Genomic DNA, 16,327 nt, shown 5'->3' with positions numbered 1-16,327 from the left:
GGTGGGGGGGGGGGGGGGGGGGGGGGGAATTGGGGCTAGGACCATTGTTATGGAAGTGATGTTATCATCATAAGGGTATTGAAATTCCCCACAAGTTATAAATACCTTTTTGTTTTGTTATTTCCCTTTTGTCATAGGATTGGGGTTACTTTATTAAAAAAAAGACCCCAAATAAATATGGTCCCATGTATCAGTGCTACACAATGTCAAATTTATAAAAAAGTTTAACAGTTTACATATTTTTAAAGAAACAAAACTGATGGTTCATAATTTTGTATAACAGATTTCTAAAAAAAAATGTTTAAAAATGTATTTATCATTCCATTTGTCAATAAAAAAAATCATCTATCTAGTAATTCCATTTGTTGATAAAAAATACAATCTATCTAGAGAGAGTGGAATATTTGAATGACACCAAAAGCAGGCTGCTGATTGATATGTACAGCGACTACTTGGTTAGCTTGACTTATAGCCTAGAACTTCAGAGATTCAAAACAAGAAACAGAAAAATAATAGACAGTGGAGTTCTGGCAGAATACAATTGATGAGGTAAATTTTTAATTACCCACATTTAATTGTATGGGTGGGATTCTCTTTAGCAATTTGTTTGATTATAACTAAACTTAATTGTCAAGTTTTAAGTTTAAAAAAAAACGTAATGAAATGTGGGCCACTTATGTGCCATTTTACAAGAATTTATTAGCACCTACTAAAGTATAAAAATCTGGCCAATCCTTAATCAGCTTTCATCAGTAACATTTGGGTAATGGTTGAACACATGATCAATGATGTTAGGATAGACAAGAATTTGAAGATATTCTGATACATTTTAATTCTAAAAAATTTTGTTTGGCTCTACAATATTTGTAGATTATTAGATACAATTCTCCATTAGAATGGTGCTTGAATTTGTTTGTAAAATATTCTAAAATATTTGAAGTTTACAGTTTACATTTTACCATGAACAAAGTTATAAGATTACTTACAGTATGTGAAATTACAAGTCAGCAATAGGGAAGAAAATGTCCAACAAGTGCCTGAATCTCTAACATAAGGAACCATATATCATATTAATACGATAAGGTCATAGAAACAGGTGAACTCAATTTCACCTGCAACTGTGGACTGCCAGGTCCGAAAGGGAACTTGACATATGAATATTGCATTCAGCTATATACAGAGCAGCTCCATTGTAATTTACTCTATGCTTTTGTTATTCTTTATGCTTAACTATACTGTAGTGTTACATGTGAGGCAGTTATCAATGTTTGACAAAGAAGTTACACAAGAACTTGGTTCGTAGCCTGACCATTTTGGTAGTGGAATTCTCATCTGGCACCCAGTAACTCTACACACACATAAGCAAAGTTCCTTTTTGAACCTGATAGCCCATGGGGGCAAGTCAAGTAGAGCACCTGTTTCTGGGGACCATGGCATATGAAGATATTGGTCGGCACTATGCCCAGCTAGCTTTAATTTCCCTAACATGAGTTAGGTACCCATCAGGCAGCGCAGGATCTGAACTCGAGACTTCTGGGTTAACAGTTGTATGCTCTACCCCTCGACCAAGTGGTTCTCAGATTTTTTTAACTTGTTGTACCCTGATTTCTCTAATAAGTATACAGAAGACATACATTTTACAATGGCATGAAGTCATGTGAATTATAAAAAAAACAACCAAGCATACCACTTGGCTCTACCCTGCATACCATGTTGTTTACACTATATGTGGACTGCCTAGCTACTGAATAATAACCAGGATAAAATGTAAAAAAAATGATCAGTTGGTCAGGCAAAGTAGGTGGTTTAGAAAAGTTGTCACTTTTTTAAAACAAAAAGGAAAATTCTGACTGTTAGTGGACTAACCGTCAAGACTTTCCTTAACTATAGTTAGTCTAGTAAAGTCAGGGCCTAATTTAGGACACCATGTTAGTTGGTCTAGAAATATTGGGACCTATTCATATGACCAGTGTGTTTGATCTACAATTGTTGGATGTTATCACTGATCTTAATAAGAGAAATCCTGATTGTAGTTAATCAAGTCAGGCTTCTGTTTTCTTTTTTTTTTTTTTACAGAAGATGCAAAATGGAAAACTGCGAAACAAAAAAGTGTGCAAGGGCAATTTTGTTTTCTTAAACAAAGCATTTATAGACATTAACAAAGAATGACAACATGTACGTTGTAGCATAAATAAAACACTTTTCCACAAAATATGACAAATTTAAAGTGTATTAGTATAACTAGTATGTGTTTGCGCATATTTCTGTTTGCACAGTTTTCAGTTTGCACATTTTGTCTGGGAACCGTTTGTGACACCATGCTAGGTGGCCTAGAAAAGTTGAGACCTCCGTGTTGTCATTGGTCTAAATAAATAGAGTCCCAAAGTTATTAGTGCAGCTGGTCTAGAAAAGTTGAGACCTTTGTGTTGTCATTGGTCTAAATATATCGAGTCCCACTAAGCTATTAGTCTAGGAAAGTTGGGCAGTAACAGCCCTATTACAAATCAAATGGAGTCTGTCACATGACACATTTGTTTACAATTGCATTGAATTACAGGATGTATTTACAAAAGAAATGAACCAATCAGCTTCCATAGCCTGGATGAAGCAAGAACTATCTAAGCTATCAGCTGACCTTTCAAACAATAAATAGCAAACACTCTTTCAGTATTAGCCAAACACGCTTAAAGAAGCAAAAAAAAAACAACATTGCAGATCATAATCTGCCAGAATTTTTTTTACACAACATCAACTGTTACTGTTGACAGCATTCATTTTTTTTAAACCTCCTCTCCCTGGAGAGTTATTTCACCCACAGATGAAGCATTTTAATGGTACAAGTTCTTCAACAAAGACTAGCTAATGTATTCTAGTGAAACATTCCTGAAATAAGAGGTAGGTACAAAAAATATCCACACAAAAATGTCTGCTGTACAGAACAACTTTTGATTCACAATAGCAGTCTACTTCCTGTCGCCCAATATGGTAATAGTCTAGTAACAACCAGTGGCAAAGCCAGGAATTGGTCAAGGAGAGGGTTCAAAATTCTCCCCCATATACATATATATATATATATATATATATATATATATATATATATATATATATATATATATATATATATATATATATAAAACTAAATAAATTTTAAAAAGTAACAGTGGTTTTTAAGACCTTCCCACAAAACCCCTGGCCTACGCCACTGATAACAACATACAAAACCCTAAGATCAAGCACCATCAAGTTTTGAACAATTTTTACACTTAGGTCTGTCTCTAATAACCAAATCATTAAACATTATGTTTTCTATTTATATATCAAATTCACTAGTACTAGTAAATTAAAACTATTCTCTTGTCTAAATTGTATATCATAACTGTGACTGGACAGTTTTGGAATGTTGAATGAGACGAATGATTTTTGTGAGTTCTTAACAGAAGAGCTTGCGACACGGAATTTATTTATTTTTTTAACAATTAAAGAATGTAAAAACTTATTCATCTAGCTAAACCCTACATGGCAGAAAGATCAATTGCACAAAAGGATAATGCTTTGTTTTGTTTTTTAAAAATTTAAGAAACATAATCCTACATGGCGGCTAAAACATCAGACATACCACTCCTTCACGTCTTTCTTCTTGCCTCTCTTCCCACTTCCAGACTCGCTCCCCAGTGTCATGGCCCCGTTACCCTGGGATTTTTTAGATTGGAGGGAGGAAAAGTTCTGGGTTTCATCCACCTTGTAGGTGCCCTCGTCCCTGCTCCGAAGTTTACAGAGAGCGATACATAAGACAATCACTGCCACCAGCACGCTGCCTGTGATGCCCAGGATGAGACCTGTAAGAGACAGAAATAAATTCTTGGTTATCGTTACTGTGGTAAAAAATTCCCCAAGGAACAAGTTGATCCATGGGGAAAGTGAAGTAGAGTTCAACTTTTTCTATTTGCCTCGGCTTATGAAGTGATATTGTCATCAGCACTATGCTCAGTTGCCTTTACATACCCTAATTTGAGTCAGGTACCTAGGTGGACTCATAAAGACGTTCTATTAGCTTGAGCCCAGATTTCAAACTTGAGACATTTGGTTTAAAAATCATTTTCTCTACCATTCGACCATGAGGTCTCAAACTTAACTCAACTCTAATGATAATATCTCAAACATAATTGGAATAATTTGATGAGCTCAACACATTATCACCTTTAAACATTTAAAACAAGGCTGTTTAGACCAGACAGGTAAACAGATGGCTAGACATACAGGTAGCAGATTAGGCTAATAGACAACAGATCTTACAGGTAGAAAACAGTCAAGATAGGTGGACAGCAGATCACACAGGTAGACAGCCAACATCAAACAGGTTTAAGCACTGACCTAAGTTGATACCAGAGTCGTCGTCCTTGTCTCCATCCACAGTTTTGCTTGGTTCGGCCGTACTTTGGTCCACAATATCCTTGTCACCATCAACATAGCCGTTCTCAATCCTTGAGGGTGTAGATGAAGGATCCCCATTGAACGGATGAAGTTTGGACGAGGTTTCACACTCAGGGCCCTCGCACAAAGATGGCGATTGTCTACGTGATTGAAGTTTGGCAAAATAAAATTAGTTGAGAATATTAAAGCTAGCTAGTGTTAGGAATTGTGTTAAGGTATGAAAATAAATCATGGGTATTGTTTATATATTAACCAGCAGATATAATGTTTAATGGTTCTTTATATTTTAAATATTTATATTTAGTGTATTTTTTTTGTTTTTTTTTTGTTGAGAATTTTGATTCTTGCCTGATAAATAAAATATATATATGAATAAACTATAAAACACTGCTAATTCATGATTGTATAACATAATTTGACTTCTTTTTATCTACTAAAAGGCATCTTTCATGAAATTTGTAGAAAGAATAATTTAATTATAATAATGTTTTTTAAATTTCAAATTTTAGTTTATAATCTATTTTTTTACACTGTTATTTTTAAAAATTATAAAAATTAAAAAAAAAAATAATAAAAAAATGAAAATACAATTGCCAATAAGGTAATGTAGAAATGTAACAGTTGTCTGCTGTTATGGCTGTTAGGAATAGGGTGGACTAGTTAGAGAATTGAAACTAGCCATAAATGCCTTTCTATGAGATTTCAAGAAATCAGAAGTAGTTCTGTGGGGTGGTGCTGCTACTTATACAACACTTTATTCTCAAAAAGACAAGTTTGAGATCATGCATGTCTAAAAGAGGGGTTTATCATTTTATTAATACTGTATTAATACTGAGGTTAAGTTTGTACAGAGCATTGTAAAATAGCAATAGTCTAGGTAAGTACTATGTACCAATCACACATATAAGGTAGGGATAAAAAAAACTGGCATATTTTTGTATTAAATGATAAGTCCACGATTACATTATGAAAGAAGCGCAGAGAATAGCAGTGAATGCTACATCACATTCAAGCATCAACTCACTTAAATGTTGTTGTGGGTGGGGTGGGTGTGGTCTTAACGATGACGACAGCGGTGATGATTTCCTCGTCCACCCCAGATCCGTTGATGGAGCAGTCTTCTTCATCGTCAAACTGACAGCCCGAGCCCGGGCCAGTGAAGATGATGTCGTCTGTCACGCCTTCTTTTGTGGTCGTGTGCTGTAGAAAATACACACCAACATTGCTAATTAGTAAAGCTATTTGTACTGACAATACTGGGTGTAAACAACGGCTGTACAGTTTTTCAATTTTACTCTATGCTAAAACTATAATTAAACAACTAACTTTTTTCGCATTAAATAATTTAGCTTGAAATTCTAACTTAATTATTCATTGCTGAAAACATGAAATTTAAAAAAAAAATGTGTGTGTAATAATAAATATAGTAACTTCATATTTCATCAAAAATTTAAAATATTTGTGAGCAAATATAAATTCAGTAGCTTCATATTTCATTTTATAAGTTAGCTTCACTGTAGACTGTACCAAGAGACATGACTTTTCTCTATTGAGAAAAAACAATTGTCTAGCAGTTGATTCTAATGAATTAAGTTCAACGATTCTATTGATGTTAATAATTTTGTCTCCGTATTAAGACAAAGGGATCAAAATATACCTGTATAAAACTTCACAAACAACAACTGACCAACAAATACAAAGAACAAAAGTAGATAAAATTGTTTTCATCCAATTGTGAGTTAGATCAGTATACCAAAGCTGAAGTCTTGTGTACAGAAAAAAAAAAGGTTTAATTCACAGTAGTTTAAAAAAAATGCATAAAAATAATTGACCTATCACTGGATGTTATTAAAGTCTAAAGATTCATTTTTGAAGACTTGGAGATTATTTACATAATATTTACAACACTCAACTTGAACAATTATTGAGCAAAATTTGTAACAAAATCAAACTAAAAAAAATTATTCTAAAATACGAACTCTACATCTTTTCCATGCATCTAACTACAATATTTTAAAAAAAAAAGGTTAAAGGTTGTTTTAATCATGGCTCTGTCTTAGACACAGATAGGCTTTGTGTGTCTCACTTCTGGGAGAGTTATCTGATTTAAGACAAATTGCTTTATCCTAAGTCTGCAGGTTGCTGTATCATGCAAGCTGGCACAGATAAAAAAAAAATTCCTACTCAGAAATGTGCTTGACTATGCCAACCTTAAAATCTATCTAGACAGCAACAACACCAAACAGGCAGAAGGGTTTAAAGAGTTTTAAAAAAATCTACAGCAATCAGTCTAGGAATGTACAGAAACTCAAAACAGATTTTATGGCCGTGGCAAATGAGATCAAACCAAAAATAAAACTGAAACACTTTCAATCAAATGAAGGCGTATTTCAACACTATAAAAAAGCATGTTACAGTCAAAGAAATGGTCATGCCAAATGTACCAGTGGATTTAGGTCCCACTCCAAGCCTCCGATACGATGTGTAGATGTGTGGTACACACTGTGGGTGTGTCTGGCCACAAAGGGAATGAGAGTTGTCTCAGCATAGCCGTGTTCCCTAGAGTGGTGGAACTTGGTAAAGTTTCTGATAAGTTCTTCCCTTATTAGTTCCTGTTGTTGAGAGCCACTTCCTTCTTCAATTGTCTCGCCACTTTCATCATCCCTTGTGTCATCTTCACCAACAGGCAACGTCTTCATCAGATGTTTACCATTTCCTTTTCTAGACTTGCCAGATTCTTTGGCAGACTGTTTTACAAAGTACGGTCGTTTGGTGGTTAAACCAACATGGCTGTCCTTGGCTTTCGCATCCAGAATTTTAGCTCTGTCACTGAGTTTGAAAGGCCCGGAATACTCACAGCGGGGTTTAGGTTTACGGGTGGTGCTTGCTACTGATTTAAATACGTCATCGGTTTCATCGTAATCGTAATCGCTTGTGTGGGCAGGTTTGGCAGCATTTTTGTTATACACCATGATCGTCCGGTTAACCACCTTCTCCATCTCGTACCCATTTCTAGTCTGGGCAGGCCACACACGTCTTATATTGTTATACGACTCATCTTCATAGTCATCGTTCTCAGTTTCCATAACAGCGTTGTTCTCTTCGTCTTTCCTAACTTTAAGAACTTCCTCATACTTTTCCCTGTTGGGTTCTAGAACAGTGAACCACTTCCAGTCATCGTCGCGCGACCTATCCACTGCTTCTCGAGCCTTTCTTTTAGCCTTGCGGGAGCTTCTAGAACCTTTGCTGTGAGTGAAAGCATGGCTCTTGCCCCAGCTACTGCCTTGGGTTACATTCGTGGGCTCTGGGTGGATCTTCAGGGGGAAAAAATAGCAAAATAAATGTGTAGGTGGAGGGGAGGAAGAAATGAATGAACCTGCCCAAATTTCAGAGGAGAGTTTGACAGAGATGAAGAAATGAAATCGCTCACTTGAATGAAATAAAATGACAGATGAAGAAAAAAAAATTTAGCTAATTAATATGATAATAGAGTAGAAAAAGAATAATATCTAAACATTTAAAAATGTTAAATTTTGTCAGTGGGTATCTAAAAATTGTACATCATTACATCATTGTTACAGGTTGATTGTAAACATAAAAAAAATACTTGTGCTTATTCTTTGTTACAAGCTTTACAATTAAAAAAATAAATAAACTAAAACAATCTTACATAAAAAAATACAATTCCAATTTTATTAAAAATAAAATAATATTTTTTTGTCTGTGTTGGTTCTTTGGCCTTCATATGTCCAAAATCAGTTTAAAAAAAATATCTATTCTTACAAACTTAACCAGGTTGGTCATTGACTATCAAGAAGCTGGAAAACAAATGTGGATTGTACAGAGCAAACCAAAGCTACCAGGCAACAAAACAGAACTGAAGGAGAAAAACCAAATAAAAAATCATGCATGTGTCATAGTTGCAGGTGGGAACAAAGACAAATTGAAGCTGGTTAAAAGACAAGAACTCAAACACAGTGCATGGACAATGTGCTCTACGTTATGGTTTAAAATATGCCAGATTTTTTTTTTTCATGGTGGGTAGCAAAAACTAAAAGAGGAAAATTTTTGGAAAAAAAAAAAGTAAATGAAAAAACTACTGCCGCAAATAAATAAAATTTAAAATACTTTATATAGTGGATTTGTAACAATGACAAGCAACGTTAACTCATGTTAGATCAATTAATTAGCTTTAGACAGAATGCAAAAAAAAACTTAAGAAAAAATTAAACAATGGCCGGTTTTTTAAAAGATATATTTGTTCTTTTTATGTTTTCCATGACTAATATAAGTATTAAAACTTAAAAACAAAGTATACTAGACGCCTGTTTAATTAGTTAATTTTGGTTTATTTGTTAATGTTTACACACCATACTGACATTTATGAACGCCATATTATTCAATTAAAAAAACAATTCTACCAATATAGCAAATATATTAAGGGAATTATTAACAAATTCCTATTTAATATGCTGACCTTACTTTAAATAAACTATAACTAGCAATCTATCAAGCCAATGCCCTTGCCTATTTGCACTATCAAAATAAAAAAATAAAAAAACCCAATCCAACTTTCTACTTTTAAGGAATATTTCTAAGAATTTTTTAAAAACAATAGAGGAACCATAGTTTATATTTAGCTAAATTTACACAAGTAAATGAGGCATCTACTATTTACATTTAGAAGATTTCTATACAAGTTTTCATTTTAAATAATTATGAGACTAAAAGGAAAGTAAAACATTAAGAAAGAGACAGAATGCTTTATAACTGTATAAGTGAACAAATAATTTTTTTTCTACATTCTGGGATTTTTAAAAATGCAGCTGGGAATAATAAAACTAGAGTGGTGTGAAACAAACAGCAAGCAGTTCCTATAAGGCTGGAACTCACAGAAGGACAGTGGATGTTGACACACATGAAATTGGTTTTTTTAACAAGGTTAGGAATTCAGAGTTACTTACCCCTTGTGTGGACTGCATCTCCTCTACATCATCATCTGGCAGTAATGAAGGCCTGTAACAATAGTCAACATTTTAAACTTTTAGGCCTGTAACAATAGTCAACATTTTAAACTTTTAGGCCTGTAACAATAGTCAACATTTTAAACTTTTAGGCCTGTAACAATAGTCAACATTTTAAACTTTTAGGCCTGTAACAATAGTCAACATTTTAAACCTTTAGGCCTGTAACAATAGTCAACATTTTAAACCTTTAGGCCTGTAACAATAGTCAACATTTTAAACTTTTAGGCCTGTAACAATAGTCAACATTTTAAACCTTTAGGCCTGTAACAATAGTCAACATTTTAAACTTTTAGGCCTGTAACAATAGTCAACATTTTAAACCTTTAGGCCAGTAACAATAGTTAACATTTTAAACTTTTAGGCCTGTAACAATAGTCAACATTTTAAACCTTTAAACTACAGCGATTTTATGCAGTGGGGTTAGATTGGATATAATTTACAAGCAGGGAAATATAAATGAAAAAAAAAATAATTGTCTGTTCCAACTTTCTCAGCAAATAGTCCATTGTAGCAATCTTTAATAACATCTCCATTGTCTGGGGTACACAATTAAAAGCTTAATCAGAACTAGATAAAGTGTTTCTTCTTCTTCTGCCTTCTTTCTTTGTTCTTAATTTTTAGTGTTGGAATACATTCCTTCCAACACAATTAAGTGTACGTGTCAACTGGTTATGTACCATTTAGGCAGTTGACTCAGATTTCAGCCAGCTTTTCTTTTTGGATTTGCTTCCATAGCCTTTGTCCAACCAAGAACAAATAACAAAGCAGCAGTTGTTTGATTTTGGAGTTGTCTCTCCTAGAGGAGTGGCTGTCCCCAGCTATCAAGCCCCATCTACCCGTGGTTTCAAACTCGGGATTTATCAGTTCATCAACCATAAACTTAACTGACTCGACCACGCCAACCTCTGGAATTTGTAATAATAGCATCCACTTATAAAACCTCTTAAGGATACAAGATACCCATGTTTTCGATAAAAAAATAATTTTGCTCCCCAAAATTTTTATTTCTTAATTCGGTACTAATACCTTTTATCTATCTAACCCGAACATTTCGGACTTCTACGCCTTACGGTTATCCGTTTATTGCCATGTGAAACATGGTACCCCCCCGGCAAGTTTTCACACTACTACGTGGACAGCGGCTATCTTCGAGCGAGTATTACATCATTTATTGCCCGCGAGGCACCATAAACTTTACAGCAATCTAAGGGCCAAGCACTCGTGTACCCGCTGGTGTAGTGACTTTTTATTTTGTTCTACAAATAAGTGGGATAAACGTTGTTTTCTACCAAGTAAAATTTGATGTCAAAGTCCATATTTGGGCATGTGCGTAAAAATTATGAATGGGAAGAGATTCATTGATACGTTTGACCAATCATACAATAGTACAGTAAATCAAAATAACCTGCGATAGGTTGCAACTAACCACGTGTGCAAGGCAGCCATCTTGTTTCTAGATAAACAAAACAATCACCTGTCTTGTTTGTTTACATCATTAGCGTATACTCTTCTATTTGTTGTTTTAAAGTTATAGAACAACATTAAGTTTAATAATTGAAACTTTACCAACAAATGTTCTGTTGATTGTCACTGGAACACTATTAAACACTGTTTCGTACGCTTTTTTATACTAAGCTGAAACAATGCGTCATGGACATGTCTATCAGTTTGAAGAATGTACTAAGTCCATCCCCTTTATCCCCCTCATCCCCTTCTCGCCATTCAACCAACGGCTGTTTTATAATCTTGTTACGGCATGCTGTGATAGGCTTGAACGCGTTCATCAGGCTTTACACCGGACTGTATACGACACATGTGTTAATGTGTATGCCCGCCCATCTCTCCGTACAGGGTTTGCTAGCAACGAATGGAAATACTAGATGGGATAGCTGATAAGCATTCACTTAGGCCTTGTACTTGACCCTATCTACACAGACATGTTATTCACGGTTGAATGAACATTGGTAATCTATGGCTCATCGGTTCTTCACGCACTATCCAGCGGTGGGGTGGGGTGAAGGGGCGTGTCTAACCTCAAGCGTTGTACCCAGCGTTGTGTAGTAGGCTATTATCATAAGGCAATAAACTTGTGTAAGCTACAATAGACATTCTATTGACGTGAGAAGACCGGCTAACAAACAAAACTTAATCGGGTTTGATGATAGCTGTTCTGAGAATAACAATCAAATGATAGGATGTTTAAGACTTAACAGTCATTAATTTATTTTCTGTTGTATGCATATTTTCTGCTTACGCAGAAAAATCTATCTAAAACTTACAACATGACTCAACGCGTATTTTATTAGCCAAATGGTTCTTCCACACATAACAAGAAGTCATTTTCTGTTTGCTATAAGAGGAAACGCACAGTGCCTTTTTCTGCCTTTCTTTTCACGTTTTCTCAACTTTGCATTTTTACTCAAAATTCAACATTCAAATCGCTAAGGCTTTGGAACCCTTAGTCTTACAGCACTGAAACATTCCACATGCATTTAGCATTATACCATCTACAAAACTACGTTTGTACATTAAGTTTACTACAATACTTTAGAAAATATCAATACTTATGTTATACCACCCCCTAATTTTTGTACTTAAATTTACGTAAAAATTTGTAATAAAAATTGAGTACAAGCTATCGCAATGAACAAACGTAGAAATGTATAGTTTGGTTTCGTAAATCTAAATCTTTCATCCGCTTTACAAAATTGCTTATGGGAACAAAGCCTTAGCGATTTGAAAAGGTGTTAGTTTTCACACCTTTTCGCGGTTCCCATGGCAACCAGTACTGCTATTGACGGCCACATATTATTTTTGTCAATAGTTTAACAACTACTAACATATGTACTTATTAAATACCCAGAAATGTGTTAAATTAAAAAAAAAATTCTATCCGTGGTGTCTACCCTTAATGTAAGGGTACAGAATTTGTTAAGTTATCCTAGTGGTGTACGGGAGAAGTGATGACTCTAGTAGTAGAGAATATTATTGCTCTAAGACAGAAGCAAAGAAGTTTCAGCATCAATTTTAAACCTGGGGGGACACACAACAGTTTTCTAAAGCTGTTATTTTTATGGGAAAATGAGAATTAAATTTCTTTCTTTCCTTGCTTCAGTCTGGATTTGTTTATCTTCTACCCTATCCAATCCACCCAGGTTTGAATCTTAACAAGGAAGAAAATGATGAAAAATGCCAAGGTCTACTTTTTTTGGTAATATTTTTAAATAGATTAAAATATATGGCTATGACAGGAGACTGGGCATTACCTAAACATTAATGACGGTGATTCTAAAATATTTGTTAAAAAATGTCTAATGAAAATTAAATAAAAATATTTTATCATGAACTTACTTTAAAGGGGCTTTGTGTTGGTTGAGAATTACATTCCCTTCTAGTTTAATTTTTGAGTCGTTTTGTTTGGCCAGTTCAAATATGTGGACACCATTGATGACCAAGCCTGTAGGAATATAATAACGGATCAACTTGTTATCAATTATTTATTAACTCTTTAAGATTACTATTAATATGAAGAAAAGTATACATAGGTAGTAGCTCAGCATGAAAGGGTAATATAAAATACACTCTTCAAAACAAATTATTAATTATATTCTTTAAAAATCAAATACTTTTTAAAACTTCATTACAATTTCACAAGTTTGACTTTAATATATATATATATATATATATATATATATATATATATATATATATATATATATATATATATACATATATATATACATAAAAAATATATATACATAAATATATATATATATACATAAATATATATATATACATAAATATATATATATACATAAATATATATATATAGGCCCTACATAAATATATATATATACATAAATATATATATATACATAAATATATATATATACATAAATATATATATATACATAAATATATATATATACATAAATATATATATATATATATACATAAATATTTATACATATCTATATCTATATCTATATATATCTATATATATCTATATATATCTATATATCTATATATATATATATGCTTTCAATATACCCCGTGTAGTGCTACTTATAGAATGTCACATTAAGCATTGGGTGTGACATCAACATGACATTTTACAGACCAAAACCTGTTACGCTACCTGGGTATCAACACTAAGACAGATTCCATACCTGATATGATGCCTTCAAAGTGCTGTATGATGCTCCCGTTCCCAGCCTTTTTGCCACCAATTCTTATAAAGGCCTGGTTGTTGAAGGTGTGGCTCTGCTGACCTATGACAAGTTAAGTAAACAATGTTGAACAGGCAGTAAAGCAACTCTAAACAGCATTTCAATGTTTAATTCAATGTGCCAGAAAAATTGTTGGATAACAAGGTAAAAAAAAATGTTCAAAATCACAAAGTAATGAAGCTAATCTACAAAGCCCATGCCAGATGAGTATGCTGATATATTAACCTATAAAAAGTCTTCAAAACTGATTATAATTGATAATATATTATCCTATTTGTTGGTTATCGAATGAAATTTTTATAACTTAGAGATGTCAATCTATTTTCTGTATATCCTATATTAGTTTTGTACAAGTGCTATTGGAAGTCGGCTTCTAAGGTTGATAGGCATCACAATGTGGTAAGTCATCTTTGTATTAGTGTTATATAATTATTATTACAAGTGGATGCCAATGTTTTTTTTAGCAGGCATGAGAACCAGGTGTAGAAATTTGAAGTTACTGATGTAAAACAAGAAAACAAAAACTGAATGTAAACTTCATGGTGTGAAGAGCTAAAGTGAACAGGCATTATGGAAAGTGAATTGTTTTGTATTGCTTTACTGGCCGCTTCTTAAAATAGTAAAAATACATTGGTTGTACTTTTACATGTAATTTTTTGCAAGTTGTTTTACATCTAAAAATTATAAATACAAAGTTCTAGTAGCTTGCACACGATGCATAGCTTAGAGCCTTGTATTTCTAGAGTGGAGATTTTGTCAGAGCTTTTCATTCTTGAATTTGAAGTTATTGATTTTTCTATTCAATGTGGGGAAATATAATAATTTTATTTCCACCTATTTATAACCATTTACAGTTAAAATCTGGATTATAGCATTTTCTAAATCTAATGCTATCTGACACTAAAAAAACCTTCTCCATTGTAAAACCTTAATGTAAACAAATGAAGTTTGAGCTGTGCTTATTCTTTTAAAGCTAGCTGTTATCTGTTCCATAATTTTTACCACTGATCAAGCATTATGTTAACTAATTTATGGTTGGTGGTTTGGTTTTACAGTGGAGAAAAACCTGGTGAATGACAAGCTAGAGTGATTGTTCTTTGTAAAGCCAGAAAATACCTTGCAGGATCAAAGCATTAATTTCCTCATCGAAAGAAAATACTGTTGATGGGAAGAAAGCAGCGATAACATAATAGAATATCATCATACAAATTCTAAACTTGCCGAGTCAAACATATCGGCACATTCTACATGTGACAGAAGTTTTATTTTCATATTGTGTAAAAAAAAAAAAAACTTTTCTTTAAACAGGCATGTTAAAAAACCGTGGTCAAAAATTTAAAAACAAAAATTTAGCAAAAATTTAGCAAAAATTTTATGCCAAATGTATTTTTAAAAATAAATCTAATGCTGTTCTTTCAAAACGAAATAAATAAGATGTAATGATAAAATCAGAAACTGATGTAAGAAATAATAAATGAATGTTCTGATAAGAAACAGTTTTACAGTAATTATAAAATAAACTACATTTTTTTCTGGAGATCTCATACAACTAAAGCCAAAAATTCAATGGTTAAATAGTTTAAAAAAAAATCTTACTGATCAATACATGCCTGATTAAATTTTTAAAAATATATCATAAACAAGAAATATAAAAAAATAGGAAAAGATGTACAATCTTTCTACTTGTGTTTTTAAAAAAAATGTAATAAAATACCATGAAGGTTTTCACAATTTTTATCACTCATGCTGCATATTTCACCATCAGCCATAGATAAAAAAAAGTAATTTTATTTCCTGCATTTTTAAAAACAACTGTACAGATCTTTCTGCTCACAAACTGAAGCATTAGAGGCAAATTATTGATTCGTTAAACCTTTTATTTCAAATTTTTATTTGCGCCGCTTGTTTTATAAATTCTTAATGAATAGGATCACTTAAGATAGCATATTTTATTTTCTAAGATCTAACCAATATGGCTGACAGCAAGTACAAATCTAGATAAGATATTGAAAATATGATAAATATGCTTTTAAAATGCTTAAATTTTCTTAGATTATGAAATAAAAGGTAACAGTCTTTCTAACCAAGATCTAACCAATATGGCTGACAGCAAGTACAAATCTAGATAAGATATTGAAAAAATGATAAGTATGCTTTTAAAAAAAGGTAACAGTCTTTCTAATCTCATATACATTGTAAACAAAAATATATTATTTTGTAGGTATGCCCAAAACAATTAGAAAAACTATCCACCATTTTCATACATTATGTTAAGGTTACTACATTTAAGTCACTGGTTCTCAAACTATATTTAGGGAGCTGCACTCAACACTACACATGTGGGTAAGAACACCTGTACACCATCAGCTATCAAAACCACTTTGTGGTCATCTTGAACATTTTGTTCAGAGTTTCAGTAATGGCAGGATGGTGCTGATTTACATTTGCTAAATAATTCTGGATAAGAATCTTTCAAATGTTAGATGACTTTTTCATAGATCTGTAAAGGTTCATAATAGAGTGGAGCTCCCACACATAAATAATGACATGACTCATGGGATTTTCTTGAAATTTACAGCACTCTACAAAACTCAGGAAGCTTGCTTCCCAGTATAGCAAAAAAAAAATTAATCGAATATG

General features: G+C 32.9%; 1 protein-coding gene across 1 annotated transcript in view; it reads right to left on the bottom strand.

Moving 5' to 3' along the window:
- Positions 1-81: 81 nt before the first annotated feature.
- LOC131932591 (neurexin-3b) overlaps positions 82-16,327 on the bottom strand; it is a gene marked incomplete at its 5' end in the record, with an annotated part of 41,712 nt that continues 25,466 nt past the window's right edge. Inside the window, 6 exon segments of the mRNA XM_059289521.1 lie at positions 82-3,836; positions 4,372-4,571; positions 5,456-5,631; positions 9,396-9,447; positions 12,810-12,915; positions 13,628-13,729. Of these exon segments, the coding sequence (XP_059145504.1) occupies positions 3,607-3,836; positions 4,372-4,571; positions 5,456-5,631; positions 9,396-9,447; positions 12,810-12,915; positions 13,628-13,729 (866 nt within the window).

The sequence above is a fragment of the Physella acuta genome, unplaced genomic scaffold (genome assembly GCF_028476545.2).
Source record: "Physella acuta isolate Inbredline_101_S28 unplaced genomic scaffold, ASM2847654v3 ptg002226l, whole genome shotgun sequence".
Lineage (NCBI taxonomy): Eukaryota > Metazoa > Mollusca > Gastropoda > Physidae > Physella > Physella acuta.
The sequence above is the reverse complement of the archived record's forward strand: the minus strand, read 5'-3'. Positions and strand labels throughout refer to the sequence as shown.